General features: G+C 45.0%; 1 protein-coding gene across 4 annotated transcripts in view; it reads right to left on the bottom strand.

The window, feature by feature from the left end:
• Positions 1-20854, bottom strand: part of LOC144605311 (synaptonemal complex protein 3-like) — a 57716-nt gene that overhangs the window by 18888 nt on the left and 17974 nt on the right. For all 4 annotated transcript variants that reach the window (XM_078420432.1, XM_078420431.1, XM_078420429.1 and 1 more), the window contains exons 4-6: positions 15057-15091; positions 6678-6795; positions 2623-2722 (exon numbers count right to left, since the gene is read on the bottom strand). In XM_078420432.1, coding sequence (XP_078276558.1) covers positions 2623-2722; positions 6678-6795; positions 15057-15091 — 253 coding nt within the window. The remainder of the gene's footprint in view (positions 1-2622; positions 2723-6677; positions 6796-15056; positions 15092-20854) is intronic.

A 20854-nucleotide genomic window follows, 5' to 3' on the forward strand; every position in this document is an offset into this window, starting at 1 on the left:
GTCACCCACCACTACGGCTCTTCCTGACTTCGGTCTCCCCTGTCGAGTATCCTTGCCATCAGCTCCGCCACTCGGACTGGAAACGTCTTCTGCCCCAACAGTTCCCAAGAGGGTATACCTATTTGCAATAGGCACAGCCACTGGGGTCTCCTGTAGTCCACGTCCATTCCCCCCTGAAACAGTCTCCCACCTTCGCTCGACCTGGACCCTTGGCGTGACAGCCTCACAATAGGTCCTGTCGAGGAAACTCTCGCATTCCCGGATGGCCCTGAGGTCATCCAACTGCCTCTCCAACTCCACCACACGTTCATTCAGGAGCTGCACCTGGACACAGTTCTTGCAGGTGTAGCTCCCAGAAGCTCCAGCGACGTCCCTATCTTCCCACATCCTGCAGGAAACACACTGCACCAACTTTTCCGCCATTACCTTGTGTCTATAAACAGTTCAGGCTTAAAACAATTGTAACCTCCTCACCGAACACTCGCAGCCAAAGACTCGCACTTCCCTCACTGGGCTGCACCCTTTTGCAAGTCTTGCTTATATCACCAATTAAATTGCCTGATTGTCCAATTTACCAGACTTCTCACTTAAATGATCAACCAATCCACATATTCTCTTCTAACTGACTTATTACACTGTAATTGCCACTCACTTACTTTCAGCCAACGGTGGTCCTCTCTCCAACTTCCCGACCTTTACAGACTGATTAACAGTGCCCTATTGGCGCTCTTTTTAAACTGCCGTTCCTACCACTATTAGCAGGTACTTACTTTCAGCCAACGGTCGTCCTCTCTCCAACTTCCCGGCCTTTACAGACCGCATCACTACGAACACAGGAGCACCTCAAGACTGTGTGCACCGTCCCCTGACCTACTTTCCCAATACTGTGACTGTGTAGTCAGACAATAGCACCTGTGCCATCTTTAAATTTACTGACGATACTACCATCGTCGACGAATAACAGATAACGATAGGTCAAAATATAAGAGGGAGATCGAAAATTGGCAATGGTGCCAAAACAAGGGATAATTGGGGATCAATGAACCTGTCTTTTAAGAAAGTCACCAGCTTCAAGTTTCTGGGTATGCCTATCTCTGAAGATCTATCCTGGCCTCTGCATATTGAAGCAATCACAAAGAAAGCTCATCAGTGCCTCTGTTACTTTGAAGATTGAAACGTTTTGATATGTTGATGAATACCCTATCAAACTTTGACAGGTGTACGGTACAGATTATATTGACACAACCTCATTCGGGAACTCGAACACCCAGAAATGATGCCGACTACAGAGTGCGGTAGACACAACCTGGTCAATCACAGGTACTGACCTCCCCATCTTTGAAGGAATCTATAGGAGTTGCCACCTCCAAAAGGTAGCCAATAACATCGGGAAGAAGGTATAGGAGCCTTAAACTGACGACCAGGTTCAGAATAGTTACTTTCCAACAACGACCAGGCTCTTGAAGACTACACAACGCTAACTTCAGCAACTATAATCTTCTTTGGGTTGTGTCTTTGGTAGTACTATGGACTTCAGCTTTTGCACTATTACGGTTACCTTATATTAGATTATTATTTTATTGTATTATTAATTATTTTATATTATCTGTGTTATTTCATTTACAGGCCTGTTAAACTGCAGCAAATAAGAATTTAATTATATTATTGTCCATACATCTGATAATTAAACACGTTTGACTGTTGATCATTATCCTAGTCAAATGGTGTGCTGATTGCTGATGGATAGTGCTTGCACTCGTGACCATCGCTGAATTCATCTCTGCAATGCATTTGTTGTAAAACTTTCCGTCATTGCTTGATTCTCATTTTGACGTTCGGCAAGATAACTAAAACTATATTTTAGTTTAGAGATACAGCACGGAAACAGGCCCTTTGGACCACCGAGTCCATGCCAACCAGCGATCCCCACACATTAACACTATCCTACACACACTATGGACAATTTACAGTTATACCAAGCCAATTAACCTACAAACCTGTACGTCTTTGGAGTGTGTGAGGAAACCGAAGTTCTCAGAGAAAACCCACGTGGTCACACGGAAAACGTACAAACTCTGTACAGATAGCACCCGTAGTCAAGATCGAACCCACGTCTCTGGCGCTGCAAGCGCTGCAAGGTTGCAATTCTACCGCTGCGTAACTGGATTGAATTCATTGTGAAACAAATTCTATCACTTAGTCTAGTGAATGAATGCCTGAGGTCGTCCAAGAATATGATGCATACCAGATTTACCTCAAACTGACCATGTTAATTTCATTTCTATCCAAGCTCAATTTCAACCTATCCCAATGCTACATTGAGCACATTAAATTAAAAAAATCTCCAATAGTTTTGTTGAACACTGGAGTTCAAATTATTACAATAAGCAGCCAATGAAGTTGGCAATATGTATTAATTATTCATGATGACCCCCTTGCTTGTGGTTTGATTTGGTTAGTCAGTCAATTTAATGACTGAATTCTATTTTTCTTTGTTCATATTTAGTAATTAAATGGTTTGTTCTGTCCTATGTAACATCACAGCGATTTTGTAAACGTACAAATCAATGGGTTAAGCAGAAGACAAAGTACTATTATTCAAGACAAAGTCTAGATACATACTTCTATTTTCTCTTCTTGGTCTTTGGCCTTCTGAATATCTTTCTCCCATTGCTGGAAGATTCCAGTGAACTGCTTGCAGTAATCATCAGACAACTTTTGTCTATATGAATAAAACAAAAAAAAGCTGAAAATTATAGCATGGGTAATGTTTGCAATACCTATTCAGTAATCTGTTCTGGAAACAGCATCCATCATTATCAATACTACCCAGTCACTTCATATATCAGGAATAGCTGTAAGGCAGCTACTTAGGTCAAGTAAATGAGTGCAGAACTACTATTCTGTGCAGGACAGCAGACACAGTGCCCTCCATAACGTTTGGGACAAAGACCCATCATTTATTTATTTACCTCTGCACTCCACAATTTGAGATTCGTAATTTAAAAAAATCACTTGTGGTTAAAGTGCATTGTCAGATTTTAATAAAAGCCATTTTTATACATTTTGCTTTCACCATGTAGAAATTACAGCAGTATTTATACATAGTCCCCCCCATTTCAGGGCACCATCATGTTTGGGACACAGCAATATCATGTAAATGAAAGTAGTCATGTTTAGTATTTTGTTGCATATCCTTTGCATGCAATGACTGCTTGAAGTCTGCGATTTATGGACATCACCAGTTGCTGGGTGTCTTCTTTGGTGATGCTATTAAAGTACTTTTAATAGATATATTTTTATATTTGTTAGTGCAAGCTAAAAGTATTAAAGTCTGTTTCAATGGGCACCTGTGGATAATTAGCAGCTATGTTCTTAAGAGACAATGGTAACTAATTCAGGCATGTGAGTGAGGTAAAAAAAAAAGAGGAAAAGAGCCGAGCGTTTGCGCAAAGCATACAACGGGGGTCAAAAAATTGGAATTTTTTTGAAAATGTACACACTAAATTACAAGTTTCAAGCCACTTTTAGTGCATTTCAAAGTAAAAACAGACATTACAAAATAATGTGAATATGTCACTGTACACTAATAACATTTTGAAGTAAATTCGCACATTAATTGATAATCAGTCCAAAAAGGCGGTAATTGGCTTTTCTGCTGTGTTTTATATTTTGACCCTGTCTTAATTAACTTAGTTATATAACCTTGCACTTAAACTTAATATTTACTCATTACAGTTCCACCACTGATTTTCTGGCACTCTTGGTTCCAGCTTTGCTGGTTTATCCAGCAGGCCAGGAAGTCGGCTATGGGGATAGATTTGCTGGCTCCAGCTGGGCTGGAGTTCCAGAGCCCCGGCCGCAGGTTGCAAATTCAACCCACCGATCGGCCATGGAAGTCCCGATGAGGTCGAGATTGGCTGCCTTGCCCAGCCTAGGTGCCACATTTCCGGGGAGACTTCCAGGGCGCGCGGGGGGGATTTCTCGCGGAACCTCTAGCAACCTCCAGCGGAACCCTAGTGTTCATGACAAGTCTAAACATCGGTTTTTTTCCTTTCTTTTTTTCGATCCGATTTCTCCGTTTATTTGGCAAAGTGAAAAATGCGGAAACCATGCAAAAAGCGCGGAAAACGGATTAAAAAAATGCGGAAATCCGCGGAAATTTCACATGCTTGCTAATTGCTGCAGGGATAATATGTGGGAACAGTTTTTGTTCCAGCACAACTTTTATTTCTGCATGTTAATTTCCAAAGTAACCTTTAAGTGATTCTTTAGCTCACGATTAATATTACGTTATAACGAATTTGAAATAGTGTTCCCTAATTCATCAATCGTGTTATGTAAAATTCACATGATGGAAACACAAGTCACAGCACAACTACCTATACCAAGAACTAAATACATCCGTTCTTCAAAATAAATCATAAACAATGAGTCCCAACTCTACTGTAACCTTTGTTAGCTGGTCAAATCCTTGATCTCAAGTTTTCAGGAAGGAGGACACATCATACATACAATCTGTACAGTTAGCTCATGACAAAGTGGGATCTTGATTATCTACAATGACTGCCTGATATGTATTTTTGAAGTCAGGGTTGCATAACAGAGTTCCTACCCAGGTGATATAAAGACAAATTTAGCATATAGATTTGTGGGGCTAATGGAAAGGATCGTGGGATGGCTTGCTAGACTGTTCGACAAAGAGCTGGCATAAATATCTTGGGCTAAATCCCCCCCTTTGCTGTAATTATTCCAAAACCCTCAATTTTAGAAATGCATGTTATATGCCATTCCAAACCATAACAAGCTACTGCAAAAAATGTGGGTAAGAAAATGGCTAGCAGATAAGGAAGGGGTTCACAAGCGTGTGAAGTAAATTCCAGCATCTGTAGCCTTTTCTATTTTTACACAGGTGTGGGTCTCTCTCAAAGTGCCATTTTAACACACGGTTTATGGGATTTATGATTTCTAGCCCTGAGTCTCTTTACAAGAATGCACAACAATCCAAGGAACAGTTGGAAATTTAGAATATATTCACTGCTTTGTGAGGGTCATTTTAGATGGGTTGTTGCTCTGCAATAGCTAAATGCTGCTACTAACGTTTCAGTATCACTTCAAAGAAGTCTGCCTAATTCTGGTAGCAGGTGGCCTGCTTAATCAGTAACACAGATGGAAAGATTACCGGTGTTAATGTGTCATTTACGCAGTCTTTATATCAGGAAACCTGTCTCAGTTTTGGTCTCTTTAAACATTGGGTGACGGGGTTTAATTGAGAAAGGTGCCTCTTCCTTTCAAGAACAGAAGCAATCTTTGTGCCAGATTAAAATCGGACTATCACTGTGAGTAAGTATAAAAATATTATCAATATCACTTTAACATGGGCTTCAGGAGAATTTGCAGAGCACTCAGTGTTACTATTTCATAGATATATGTCACAAATATTACAGCTCCAATGTACAGGCAGCAACTAGCATGCCATTCTTCCCACAGCCTAGGCCGAAGATAATGTTGGGGTTCACCAGAATCTCAGATTTATGGAATACATAGCTTTTTGCTGACCTTGACAAAAAATGAAGATGCACCCAAATTGCATCAAATGTAATTCTGCAGTTAAAATACAATTCTTTAGGTAGATATCTTAATTTGAATTGTTTTGAGGTCAATGCCCAATTAAGTGGTTAAACAAAAACGACTTGAAACAAAACTTATTAAAAAATACATTGCTATGAAATTGCTATGCAACATAACATAACATAACAAAACTTTATTGTCACTCGGCACAACACCGAACGAAATTTCAGCAGCCACAGCAAAAAAAAAAGAAAAGAACACAGGACACACGACCCCAACACAAACATCCATCACAGTGACTCCAAACACCTCCTCACTGTGATGGAGGCAACAAAACTTCCCCTCTCCTCCCCCCGCACCCACGGACAGACAGCTCGACCCCTACCGAGGCAACCGACACGCACAGCCCCCGCAAGGGGACGGAAGACCCCCCGGCCGAGCCGCCCCGGGCACCGAAACGTCCCGCGGCCGCACCAGGCGATGTTAAGTCCAGCGACCGAGCCGCACTGGGCACTGAAACGTCCCGCGGCCGAGCCGCACCGGGGCACTGAAACGTCCCGCAACCGAGCCGCACCGGGCACTGAAACGTCCCGCAGCCGAGCCGCGCCGGCTATTTTAAGTCCCGCAGCCGAGCCGCGCCGGCAATGTTAAGTCCAGCGGCCGAGCCGCGCCGGGCACTGAAACGTCCCGCGGCCGAGCTGCACCGGGCACTGAAATGTCCCGCGGCCGAGCCGCGCCGGCGATGTTAAATCCAGCAGCCGAGCCGCGCCGGGCAATGGAAGGCCCCGCGGGCGAGCTGCGCCCCGGGGAAGAGACCCAACAAAAGAAAGGTTTCCCCCGCCCCACCCCCAACACACCCACCCCCCCCCCCCCCACACATACACAGCCAAAAACAGAAACAAAAACCATCCCAACACCGACACAAACAAAAAAAAGGAAAAAAGACAAACAGACTGTCAGAGAGCCGCAGCCGTTAGGCGCAGCCAACTCCTCCCAGTGCATGTGAAAGACATTTTTGTCAAGGGATGTACCTCCAAAACTCTCTAATGGATACGTAATGAATGTTTGCTTTCATGTATGTCTGAACAGAATTTTCACTTCATTACCTTTCATCTTGTTGCACTTTCCAAACTTGTTCTATCTTTTGGTTGCTGGTCTTTAATGAAGATTTAGTATACACCTCCAGTCGTTTCTTCTTTGCAAGGATAGCCTTATTAATATCAGCTGCAAAGGAAGTAACAAGCAATGAGGAGCCTATGCTTTAACCCTTCTGTAATGAACCCCCTACTCTATCTGAAAGATCCCTGTGAATGCATCTCAATTCCCTGCCACCTGCCAATATTGTTATTCTTCAAAGTTTGCAGTTGTGTACAGATTGGTTGATGTCTCAGTTCTAAGTCATTACCGACCGGCATGTGAGGAATAGTTAGGAATATATTCTAAATATTGAATAATATAAATAGGCCATCCACCCCAGCCCCCAATCATCACTATTTATCACAATCACTCCTAGTCTGAAGAAGGGTCTTGATCCGAAACGTCACCCATTCCTTCTCTCCAGAGAAGCTGCCTGAGTTACTGCCCGAGTTACTCCAGCATTTTGTGTCTACTTTCGATTTAAACCAGCATCTGTAGGTCTTTCCTACACATCACTATTTAACCTCTATATGAGCAATTGATCTAATTTCAATTATCCACCTTGTACCCACACTTTTATCCCCTCATCTATAATCCATTTTTTCCTTGAGTATTGACCACAAACTAAAGGGCATTAATTCCACATCTTCACGACTCTATGTAGATAATTTCCTTGCTGAGCTTCTCATAATCCAACTCATAGTCATAGAGCTGTATAGTATGGAAACATGCCCTTCATCACACCTTTTCCATGCCGACTAAGTTACATATTGGGGTTGTCCTAACACGGTTTTGCCCTAACTCTAAACAATCTTATCCGCATAACTGCACAAATGTATTTTAAACATTGGGATTGCATCCGGTTCTACAGCATCCTCTGGCAGCTCATTCCAGATGCGATCTGTCTTAGTAAAAACATTGTCCCCGAGGTCCTTGTTAAATCTCTCCTCTCTCACCTTTAGCTTATGCCCTCTAATTTTTGAATACTCTACCCTGATCAAAAGACGGTAATTGTTCACCTTGTCCCTTTGAATACTCTACCCCTCAGCCTTCTACGCTCTAAAGAAGAAAGTTGCAGCTTATTCAACCTCTCCTTATAGCTAGCTCAAGCCCGCAGGCCCAGGTAACAACCTGGTGAATTTCTTCTGCACTTTCCAATTTAATTACATCCTTGATATAGGTGGGAGACTAGAACTGCACACAATGTGGTCTCACCAATGACTTCTACAGCTGCATCATGATGTCCAAACTTTTATACTCAATACCCTTCCCAATGAAGGCAAACAAGCTAAATGCACTCTTCACATCACTGTTCACCTGACTCACCACTTTTGGGGAACCATGCGCTTGTGTTCCGAGATCTCGCTGTTCTGCAACACTCTTCGGGACTCTACTATTTATTGTGTCTCCTGGATTCACATACCAAATGCAACACCTCACACTTGTCTGTATTAAATTCCATTTGCCATTTCTTGGACCAACTTCCCAACTCCATGGTCAAGGACCCCTGCAACACTCCAATGGTCAAAGGCCTCTAATCTGAAAAACAATTCTACACAACAACCCTTTGACTTCTTCCTTGAAGCCAATTTTGAATCCAATTGGCGTCTAGCTCACCTTGGATTCTCTGCAATCTGAGCTTCCAGACTAGCCTATCATACGGAATCTTGTCAAAGGCTTTGCTAACGTCCATATAAAGAATGTCCACTGCCCTGCCCACACTAATCTTTTTGGTGACCTCTTCAAAAATCTCATCAAAATTTGTGAGATACAATTTCTCAAGCTCAAAATCCAGGCTAACTTTGCCCAAAGAGTCCATGCCTTTCCAAATGCTGGTAGATCCTGTCCCATCTGTTGTCAAAATAATGATAAATTTTAAGTGACGTATTGGCAAAATAAGGACAATATTTGCAGATAAAACATTTTTGGCTTTTTGTGGTGCTGTTGTAGAAGTCAAAGTAATCAATTGGACCGTACATAACTGGAGAAGTATGGCTCCAATCTTGTGCCCAATCCTCTTGCAATAAAGACCATCATGCCATTTGCCTTCCTAATTGCTTGCCAATTCTGCGTACTCACTTTCTGTGATCTATCCGTGATGACACCCAAGTCCTTCTGAACACCAACATCTTTAAATTTCTCACCATTTAAATAAAATCTTTCCTTTCTATTGTTTCCATAAAGTCGATAAACACGTACCTTTCCACATTATATTTCATGTCCTTGTCTGTTCATTTAAGCTGTGGATATCCCCTGAAGGCCCCTTGCATCCTCCTCACATTTCACATGGCCACCTTACTTTGTTTCATCAGCAAACATGGACAGAGATTGTGCTGCCCAGCAGCACTCCATCATTCAGGCTCTTAAACAGAAATTGATCTGTTTACTCCTACTGTATTCTGTCCCCTAACCAATCCTTAACCAACATCTATATAATACACCCAATATTGTAGGCTCTAATTTTGTTATTTTTTTTTTAGATTTTGTCTATTTCACTTGCTACAACCTCTCAAAATTCCAACAGATTTGTCAAACATGGTTTCCTTTTTGTACATTCAAATGGCTCTGTCAACCACTGTTACCACTTCTTTAAGAACAGATTCCATTACTAAGCAGATAGAGGAAAAGATCCAGGATTTTCTCAAAGCCTCCTTGAAAAATTGCAACCTCCTCACTGACTGCCCACATCAGCTCAAGATGGGAAAATTCATTTTGGATCATTATGAGAATCTGGACTCCACACATTCGGACTACACAGAGGCCCATTTCACAAACTAAATCAACCACGGTGTGAAAGAGTCTATGATTCCCACGTGGCCTCATCAGTTACCTTATATCCTGCAAAATCAGAGAGGAAACAAGTCATCCTCAATCTCAAGGACTGCCTAAAATGAATAGATTTTAGTATTTTGGAGTGGATTATCTCCGAGAGGAACAGAACTTTTTATTTTGATGCAACCTCCCAGCAGAAACTATTATTGTGTGGCGCGTCGAGAGAGGCCCGAAATAAAGGCAAGGAGTCGGGTATTTTGGGGCGTTTGATTTATTACTCGGTTATCAGACGGGTCGAGTCTGCCGGAATGGCTTTGCGCCCAAAACCTTGTCCTTATATACGTATTACCGGACCGCCCCCCTGGACTGGTCCATTCCCGTGCCGAGGGGTCGGTAGTGGTATGGCCCGACCCTTGGGAGCGGCCACAGGACCCCCCCCCCCCCCAGAACCGGAGGCACGAAGCGCACTGGTGGTCGCACAACCCGACCGCGCACGGTAATCGGTCGACAGAGGGGCCGGCGGAGGCCCAGTTGGAGGGACAGGTGGTGGGACCCGCAAAGGTGGGCGACCTCGTGGCCGAGGTTGGTCAATGTCTAAGTGGGCAGGCTTCAGGCGGTCAATTGACACGGCCTCTGGCCGGCCCCCCCATGTCCAAGACAAAGGTTGTCTGTCCGTGCTCCAGCATCCGGTACGGGCCCTCATACGGCCTCTGGAGTGGCGTCCGGTGGGCGTCACGGCGCAGGAACACAAAGGCGCAGTCCCGGAGGGCCGATGGCACGTAAGGGCGGAATGTCCCATGGCGGGACGTCGGCACGGGTGCGAGCTTGCCAACTCGCTCTCGGAGGCGCTGTAGGGTGGATGAGGGCGGTTCCTCTCGCCCCGGCAACGAGGGCACGAACTCCCCGCTCACCCTGAGCGGGGACCCGTATATGAGCTCCGCTGATGATGAGGCCAGGTCCTCCTTGGGCACAGTCCGGATGCCCAGCAAGACCCATGGTAGCTCGTCCATCCAATCGGGGCCGGAGACTCGCGCCTTCAGCGCTGTCTTCAGCTGCCGGTGGAACCTCTCCACCAGGCAGGTTGCCTGCGGGTGATAGGCCGTGGTGTGGTGCAGCCGCATGCCCAACAGGTGGGCTATGGCCGACCACAGCTCAGAGGTGAACTGTGTACCCGGTCCGATGAGATGACCACCGGCATCCCAAAGCGAGCGATCCAGTGCGCGGCCAACACACGAGCGCATGTAGCTGTGGCTGTGTCGGCCAGCGGTATGGCCTCCGGCCACCGTGTGAAGCGGTTCACCACCGTGAGGAGGTGTGTGATGCCCTGGGACGGCGGGAGAGGGCCCACAATGTCCACGTGCAGGTGGTCAAAACGCCGGCAGGGTAGACCGATCTCCTGGAGAGGCGCCCGGACGTGGCATTGGACCTTCGCCGTCTGGCACGGAATGCAGGTGCAGGCCCAGTGGCCAACCTGCTTGCGCAGACCATGCCACATGAACCGCGCAGCTACCAGTGCGGTTGTCGCCCGGATGGATGGATGAGCCAGCCCGTGGACCACGTCGAACACCTTCCGGCGCCACGTGGCCGGAATGATGGGGCGCGGCTGACCTGCCGACACATCGCACAGTATCGTCGCTCCTCCGGGGCCGAGGGGGACATCCTCAAGGCGGAGGCTAGAGATGGCAGTCCGGTAGGCGGGCATCTCCCCGTCCGTTAGCTTGGCCTCGGCCAGGGCAAAATAATCAATGCCGGGCGCCACTTCTAAAACGGCATTGATGGCGGTGCGAGACAATGCGTCGGCCACCCGGTTTTCCTTCCCCTCGATGAAGCGGATGGAGGTGGTGAACTCCGACATGTACGCCAAATGGCGCTGCTGTCGGGCGGACCACGGGTCGGAGACCTTTGCCAGGGCGAACACGAGCGGCTTGTGGCCCGTGTATGCGGTGAACGGGCGGCCCTCCAGGAAATAGCGGAAGTGGCGCACGGCCAGGTACAGAGCTAGGAGCTCGCGGTCAAAAGCGCTGTACTTCCTCTGGGCGTTGTTGAGGTGCCGGCTGAAGAAGGCCAGGGGGAGCCAACCCCCGTCCGTCAGTTGCTCCAGTACGGCACCAATCGCCGACTCTGAGTCGTCCACAGTAAGGGCTGTCGGGGCATCCTCCCGTGGGTGAACCAGCAGCACAGCCCGAGCCAGGGCCTCCTTCGCGCCGTCGAAGGCTGTTACCGCCTCGTCGGTCCACACGACGTTTTTACGCTTCCCCGCCAGCAGCTCGTATAGCAGCCGCATGATGTGCGCCGCGGAAGGCAGGAACCGGTGGTAAAACGCCACCATGCCGACAAACTCCTGCAGACCGCGCACCGAGGACGGACGGGGAAACCGGCAGATGGCGTCGACTTTGTCCGGCAGGGGAACTGCACCTTGCGAAGACACACAGTGGCCGAGAAAGTCAATTGTGGCCACGCCAAAGCGGTACTTGGCGAGGTTGATAGCCAACCCGTGCTCGCTGAACCGCTGGAAGAGCTGCCGGAGGTGGGCACAGTGCTCCTGCCTGCGAGCGGCTGGCTACCAAGATGTCGTCGAGGTAGACGAACAGGAAATCCAACCCGCGACACACGCCGTCCATTAGCCGTTGGAATGCCTGCGCGACGTTCTTGAGGCCGAACGGCATCCGTATGAACTCGTACAGTCCGAACGGCGTGATGATTGCCGTCTTGGGCACATCCTCCGGGTGGACCGGGATCTGGTTGTAGCCTCGCACCAGATCCACCTTCGAGAATATCGTGGCCCCGGCCAAATGGGCGTTGAAGTCCTGGATGTGGGGCACGGGGTATCGGTCCTCGGTGGTAGCGACGTTCAGCCGCCGATAATCACCGCAAGGTCTCCAGCCCCCTTTGCCTTGGGGACCATGTGGAGTGGGGATGCACATGGGCTGTTGGAAGGGCGGACGATCCCCAAGGACTCCATCGTGCGGAACTCCTGCCGTGCCAGGCGTAGCTTCTCAGGCGGCAGTCGGCGTGCTCGTGCGTGGAGGGGTGGGCCGGTAGTTATGATATAATGGACCACCCCCTGCTTGGGGGGTCGACGACCGGAATTGCGGGGCCATAATATCCGGGAATTCCACCAGAGCCCGAGCGAAATGGGAGTCCACGGACAGTGGGCGTACAATGGGGTGATTCAGCCGCAACGCAATAGGCTCCATCGTGGCGGCGTGGACCAAGCGCTGCTGCCTGACGTCCACCAGGAGAGAATGAGCCCGCAGAAAGTCAGCCCCGAGCAACAGCTGGGAGACGTCGGCGATGGTAAACTGCCACGTGAAATGACTGGCGCCGAAAACGATGTGGACTGTGCGGATGCCATAAGTCCGAATGTGGCTTCCGTTTGCAGCGGTGAGGATGGGCCCCCACTTCCCAGAACGAATGTCCAGCAGCGAAGGGGGCAGGACGCTTAGCTCCGCCCCGGTATCCACGAGGAAGCGGCCCCCGGAGCCCCGATCCCAGGCGAAGAGGCGGTGAATCTGGCCGGCCGCCGCGGGGACTATTGGCAGCCGGCCCCGGCGTTTCCCGGGAACGTGCATGGCTGGCGGCATTGTCGGGCTGCAGCACCCCAGCGCTGGTGGTAATAACACCAGTGCCTCCTGCTGGTGCTGGCTGGAGCCTGCTGGTGTGGGACTGCAGGTGCATGTGCGGGTGCAGGACCCGCAATGGCCACCGGGGGCGATCTCGCAAGCCTCCGGGGCATAGCTGTCACTCCTTCCACAGCTCCCCCCCCGACCGGAGAATATCGGGCGCTGCTCGAGTGACGTTTAGCGCGCTGACGTCATCACGGCGCGCCGCCCACAGCGCGTCCGCGCGCCTGCCGAGGGCCCGGGTGTCAGCAAAGGAGGCGTCGGTGAGCTGCAGGTGAATCTCGGCCGACAGCAGGTGCAGGTAAGTGTACTCGAACATTAGGCACGGTCTGTGCCCATCGAGCAGCGCGACCATCTCCTTCAGGAGGCTAGATGGGCGCCGGTCACCGAGGCCTGGCATGTGGAGGAGCCTTTCGGCCCGCTCCATTCGGGTTAGCCCGTAGGTTTGGAGCAGCAGCTCCTTAAGGGCTTTATACTTATCGTGGGCTGGTGGGTCCTGGAGGAACTCCGTGACCTCTTCGGCCGTGTCCTGGTCAAGGGCTCCCACCAGGTGGAAGAAACGGGTGTCATCCGATGTGTTGCCCCGCAGCTGGAAGTGGGCCTCCGCTTGGTAAAACCAAACGCGAGCCCCGGTGGTCCGGAAAGTCGGGAGCTTGATGGCTACCGCGTCGACAGCTGCGGCCTGGTCGGCCTGCGAGCTGGACGGACGGTCGGCTTTCGATCGTGTGTCCATCCTACTATGAATGGACTGTCGAGGTCACCAATGTGGCGCGTCAAGAGAGGCCCGAAATAAAGGCAAGGAGCCAGGTATTTTGGGGCGTTTGATTTATTACTCGGTTATTAGACGGGTCGAGTCTGCCGGAATGGCTTCGCGCCCAAAACCTTGTCCTTATATACGTAGTACCGGACCGCCCCCCTGGACTGGTCCATTCCCGTGCCGAGGGGTCGGTAGTGGTATGGCCCGACCCTTGGGAGCCGTCACAATTGAGAAATTTACCCTGAATCTTTACAAAGCGGTACTTCTGCATGGACACAGGTAGAGGCACCAACTCTGGGCTGTCAGTGGTTCATTTTGTACTTTACCCTGGGATCAGATATATTGTTTTGAATTATTTCCTCATTAATAGAACTAATATCTCGCAGTCTCATCATGGGGCTACAAAGACTATGTGATATGGGTAATGAGAGAGAATTAGCTCACTTACTCGGATGCGATCCAATTTCCAGGCAATTAAATCCTCGGTTTCCTCTGAACTAATTTCTACGTCAAGTTTTCAAACTTTTTGTGAAACATCTACCATTACTATATTATTGCACTTATTGAATGAAAACATAGCAACTATGGTAAAGATCATGTCCAATTTATTTTGTACACATATATAAATTCGTACAATTTAAAAAATTAAGATAAAGTACTGGGAACCGTCAAGCAGACACAATTTCTGTACATTGTGCTAGGTATTTTCTCCCTCAAGATGCTCTGCAACTATAACAGTGGTGCTTGCAAGGATGGGAAAGAAAATGCTCCATTGCAAGAAGGATTATTACAAAATGCCATGCTTCTGGCATTTGTTACGAGTTAAATTCAGACTCCGATGTAGAACAGCTGCTTTAATAAACAAGTGTTTATAGACATTCTATGAATGTTGTGAGTTCTTGGTTTGCATCATCTGAAATACAATCATGTTATTTTTGGCAAATGTGTCGTGTCCGTATCTGTGTTGCAAAAAAATGTTGAAGATATTAAGCCAATCATAATTCCCTTTCCTTTTTGCAAATAGAGGCTCAATTTTTATTGTAAGATGCAATTAACTCAAATAATTCTTAATAAGAAGATTTCAATTTTACTCATGTCCGCAACCTCTGATCCAAAACTGATTTATTATGATGTGTTAAAGATCATGTAATCTAATTAAAATTCCTGTTAATATATTTAGACATAAAAACACTTACCTCCAAATCGCTCAAGCATGGTGGCCACATCAGTGCTACAAATACAGATAAGAATAATTAATCTAGGTCTATTTACCTCCAGTGTCATTTAATATCAGTAGAACACATTCAAAATTAAAACAAAACTATTATCATTCTTTTGGGGTGAGATAGAGGAATCCTATACAGCAGAATTATAAATGGAATGTATTTGTTATATTAAAATATAGCATTCACACTGGTGGAGGAGACCTGAAGGGCAGTTCTGTTTGTTGTTCTTTCTCGTACTTTAACAGAACTGTCCCCAATCATTATTCTAAATCCTGTAAATCCTTATCTAACAGCACTGTGGGAGAACAATTACCAGTATGGCTGCAACAGTTCAATAAGATTGCTCAACATTAGGTTTTTAATGCAGATGGGATAATGTAGATAAGTGCTTGTCGCACGCACTAGTGACGTCCACATCCCATAAATGAATTAAGAAAACGCTGGTGACAGAAATAAGATAGTGTTTATAACGTGAATGTACATGTACCATAACTGACATAACTCACAAGCTGTAAGAGTTCAGTAAGACTAACTCAAAAGTTTCATATTTTCTGTTTAGAACTAGATTTCTGTGTTTCAGATTTTTTTTGCAAAAGCTTCCAAAAGAGAAATGTTTTTTTTATACTGTTTCTGAGAATTCTTTCGCCAGTTAGCGCATTCTTTACAGCAGAGTGAATTTTAATTCTGGTAAGAGAAAAAGAATCAAATGGAGTGAGATATGTTTTTAGAAGAAGCATCCATTTGTCTTCCTATTTATAGACAATAGGTGCAGGAGGAGGCCATTCGGCCCTTCGAGCCAGCACCGCCATTCAATGTGATCATGGCTGATCATTCTCAATCAGTACCCCGTTCCTGCCTTCTCCCCATACCCCCTGACTCCGCTATCCTTAAGAGCTCTATCTAGCTCTCTCTTGAATGCATTCAGAGAATTGGCCTCCACTGTCTTCGGAGGCAGAGAATTCCAGATTCACAACTCTCTGACTGAAAAAGTTTTTCCTCATCTCAGTTCTAAATGGCCTACCCTTTATTCTTAAACTGTGGCCCCTTGTTCTGGACTCCCCCAACATTGGGAACATGTTTCCTGCCTCTAACGTGTCCAACCCCTTAATAATCTTATGTTTCGATAAGAACCCCTCTCATCCGTCTAAATTCCAGTGTATACAAGCCTAGTCGCTCCAGTCTTTCAACATATGAAAGTCCCGCCATTCCGGGAATTAATCTAGTAAACCTACGCTGCATGCCCTCAATAGCCCTCAATTTATGGTTTTGTTACCAAATAATAGAACGCAGTGCAAAGATGTCAGCTCTTTTCTTATTTACAATGAGTCCCTTCATCAAAATATTTTGATGAGCCTCTACAACCAAGCTAATACAAAACTAAAAGTAGAAAATAGTTGAATTCTAAGCAATTACTTAAAAGTTCACGGAGAATAAAATCGTAACTGAAAAGGAAATAAAAATAATTTAGGCATAATTACCATACATGTTGAATATAATTAAAATGGTAACTCATACTTTAAGTAGAAAGGAAGGCAGCCTACAGGAAGCAACACAATTTAATTATTCCTATAAATACAAAATTCAATATTATTTTGTAAATGTAACTCAAATAAAATGAATATAAAAGTGGGCCAGCTAAAAAACCTGACAAGATTTCTGTTTAGACATTTGAGAGAACATTTTGACGAGTGGAATTTCTACCTACCAACCCCCCTCCTCATACACATACACACACACGTACAACAGTCAGTGTATATTTTTGATCTTTTGCAAACTGGTGCCTCTTTGTGGCCACACAGTGTCTTTAGATCTTTTTGTTGAACAAGGCAATAGTCAGATTATTAAGTCACAACTTCCTTAATTCAATTTTTTCCTTAAACAATGATGCAAAGACTGGGTAAATAAAGGATTTAGTTATTTTGATTCACAAATCTTAGATATTCTAGAAACTGCCAAGAATGCCATATGGTATAACTGAGCCTGGGAAATAGAGGCAGGAGTCTTTAGACCATGTATTAAGCTTCAATATGCAGTTGTATTTTAATGTGAACATAATTAATTAATTATAATTAGTTTACTGAATCAGCAATAAACAAAAATAAGTGCAGGTGTTTTTGGCACAGCATACTAAATATTGTTAAAAGTAATATTTTTGCAGTAACTCAACTGTACAGTTAAAACCAATACCAGCTCTGGATTTGATATAGCACTGGACACTCTGATTTTTGTCTGGCACTGCGAAAGACTAATAAAAGTCAGGAGCTCACTTTAATAGAAGAATCTGGTTGTGGAAGTAAATGGTTAAATTGCCTATCAGGAATAAGAGGTTCAGTGGGCAGTGGATTCATCATGGAATGAAAAGGATATTGCAATACAAATTCTTCAGTCAGCTACTAATTGGTATGTTGTTCAAACATGTCCAGATGGGAATAATAAGCAGGCCACTTTGCAGTGGCACATTATAACCTATCAGCATTCTCAGCAGTTCAGGTACACCCTCTGAAAAACAAACATTATCATTATTCTCCTTGAAAACATCTGGTGGGTTTTAACAAAGGGTCATTGCACTTATGTTTCTCTCTCCATATGTACCATTTGATTGCTGAGTATTCCAGCACTTTGTTTTTATATACCAGAAATTCACAATTATACAAACTCATTTGAATCCAAATTCATAACTTGGCTGTAGGGGAAATGTAATTTTCTGATGCATTGTGAGCTCTTTGATGGGAGATCCAATTTCTTTTTTGCAGCAGGTCCAATGAAGACCAATCATTACATTTCTTCCAGGTTCCAGATCAAATGGGAACTGCAGGCATGATGTTAAGCACATATTTAGTAGGACCTTGGAATAATGATACAGTTGCTTGCAATGCCTTGCGACCTACATTGTTACACAAAAGCTGCACATTGAGGAATAGTATTCCTTGCGATTATTGAACATGCCAGGCTTTTCTACAAATTCCTTGGCTTCTATGTAAGTGCAATCCAATACATCACCATGTGCATCTTGGCAATCCGCCACAGTAGCAAATCTAAGTATTCTCTTACTCAGATTGTTATAATCTGCAGAGATGTTATCACACATATCAGCTCTATCCAACAAGTTAAATGTTACATGCTTTAAAAGCTTGACAATGTCTCCAATGGAGTCCTTGAATGATTCCAAAGCATAACGTTGAGGACCTTGACTACGTAGAGCTTATCAATCAGTAACAACAAACAGGATGTCTTATCCATGGTGGTTTATGTGGCAAAAGTAGATCAGCAGGTGCAGAAATGTTGGGTGAACAAGGCATAATGCAAAATAGAATACAGACTGCACAGTTCTGGAGGGTAGAGCGATAAGTGGTTTGAAGCACATTTCAGAATTTGCTGTATTGTGAACATTCAGCTTCAGTTTTACTCCGATGCGAATGAGCAAGGTTGCTACTCATAACTATCTTGTCTTCACTGATGTAACTGCATGTTAACCCCCTGCATGTTAACTGTGCTTCCGTTCTGATGGCCTCAACTGCACTGTCTGTCAATACTCATTGAGAATGTTCAGGGTGAAATATCAGGTGGAGTTCTATGCCTTGGATCAAAACACAACAACGAGTCAGGCACAAGGTTAAAGAATTTAGAAACTAAATTCGGGGATAAGGCCACAGAAAACGCAACATATCTTGTACATACCCTATAAATAAAAGTGCCAATCATACTTCAATTATATTGTTCACAATTTCTGCTTGAGATCTGAGAATTAAATTATATTAATGGCTTCAATATCAATATTCACCAATAGTTATCATCAGTCAGCTAATGGAGTTGATGCATAAGACGTAAGGTTGAGGGTAAAGCAATATTTTTGTACTTAAAGTGACAAACCTAGATGTGATATATCACCTAATTATCATAGTCTAAGTGCAATCCGCTAAGCAGAGAAGTAATGCCGGAAGATAAGGTACAACGATCCCTGAAAGTGGCAACACAAGTAAACAAGGCTTGCAGAATACTTGTTTGGGGCATTGGTTGAGGTGTTGAATATAAAATTGGAAAGTCATGTTGCAGCTGTATAAAACTTTGGTTAGGCCATATTTAGAGTATTGCATGCAGTTCTTATTGCTGCATCACAAGAAGTATCTGGAAAATTTGGAGAGGGTGCAGAAGAGGATCACCTGGATGTTGCCTGATTAGAGAGCATTATCTGTGAGGAGAGGTTGGACAAAATTGGATTGTTTTCTCTGGAGCATTGAAGGCTGAGGGGCAACTTGATAGAAGTGTATAAAATTATGATAGGCATACATTGGGTAGATGGTCAGTCTTTTTTCCAGAATTGAAATGTCAAATATTAGCACAGCTTTAAAACAAGAGGGGAAAGGTTTAAAGAAGATTTACTAGGCAAGGTTTTTTTAGACGTCTAGAATGTGCTGCCAGGGGAAAAGATGGAAGTAGCTATGATAGAAATGTTCAAGAGACATTTAGACAGGCACATGCAGAGATATAAACCACCTGCAGGCATTTAAAATTGGCATGATGGTCAGCAGAAACATTATGGGCCGAAGAGCCCCTTCCTGTGCTGTACTGTTCTTTGCTCTATATAAGTCACCATTTTGAACAAGGTGCTATTCGTGACTCTAACTTGTCATCTATTTATAAATCGTTAAATGTGGAAAGTGCTTATGTGAGTGAAGCTAACATTACTGTGCACCATATGCTGCTGCTTGAACATCATTAATCCTGTAAGGCTCCATGACTTCCAACAACATTCCAAATAAGCACATATAAATCATATTGAGTAGGCAATGCCCATGAACAATACAGTTATAGACAAGATTAAAGTAAATACCCTGCTGTAGAAAAGTCGGGTTCCATTTTGGCCTGGTAGTTCTGGCATATTTAAAAGGATTATAATTAAGAAACAAATTGATCCAGTTGAAGAACGGGATGGAAAGATAAATTACAGCCATATTGAAACAAATCTGGACAGCAGCAGTACTTTCCTATTAGTCATAGCCTTCCACTACATGTTAGAAAAACACATTGACCACAGTGCCATCAAGTGCCAGGATCCTTTACCTAGAAACTGGCGTACTGCTAAACAGCACGAATCCTGTGCTGTAGTTAACCTATGCTTCTTCCTACTGGTAGAGCTTGAATGTGAAACCTATCACAAACCCCTTACTAATTAATGTCTGTGTTAGGGCTGATATGGACACTGGTAGTGAGGGAGAATGCCTCTGACTTCTCAGTTACCACTCTCAATATTCATCTAGTGGAGTGCAAGAGACAGTGTTTCAAAGACTCGCAGAGGTGAAGCTAAAGTGGCTACCAAGTTGCTCCTTTGGAAAAAATGGCCCCACACCTGGCGGCAGTGCTATCAGAACCCCATGACCTGACAAAACGTGCCAATATATCCCTACTTACATCTCCTCCAAATATACCTTTATCGCTCTCTTTCAGTAGAACCACCTCTTGTGTCATTAAATCTCTCTCCCTAAATATATATCTTTCGTTTTGTTCTCTCTGACTGCCCCCCCTCCCATCACCTTTCCTGGCAACTTAAAACTTGCTTCATTTCTACCTTTCACCAGTTTGATGAAAAACACTGATTGGAATTCTCAGCTGTTAATTAATTCTCATGTTACTGAGTTTTCCAACATTTTCCATTTATATTTCTGATATTCAGCATTTGCAGTATTTTTCTTAAAGATATGTCAAGGCTAGAGTTCTAACATTGCAGCCTTCAAACACAGCCACGAGCAACATCCACATCCCTAACACAT

This window comes from Rhinoraja longicauda, chromosome 24, assembly GCF_053455715.1.
Source record: "Rhinoraja longicauda isolate Sanriku21f chromosome 24, sRhiLon1.1, whole genome shotgun sequence".
Taxonomy (NCBI): domain Eukaryota; kingdom Metazoa; phylum Chordata; class Chondrichthyes; order Rajiformes; family Arhynchobatidae; genus Rhinoraja; species Rhinoraja longicauda.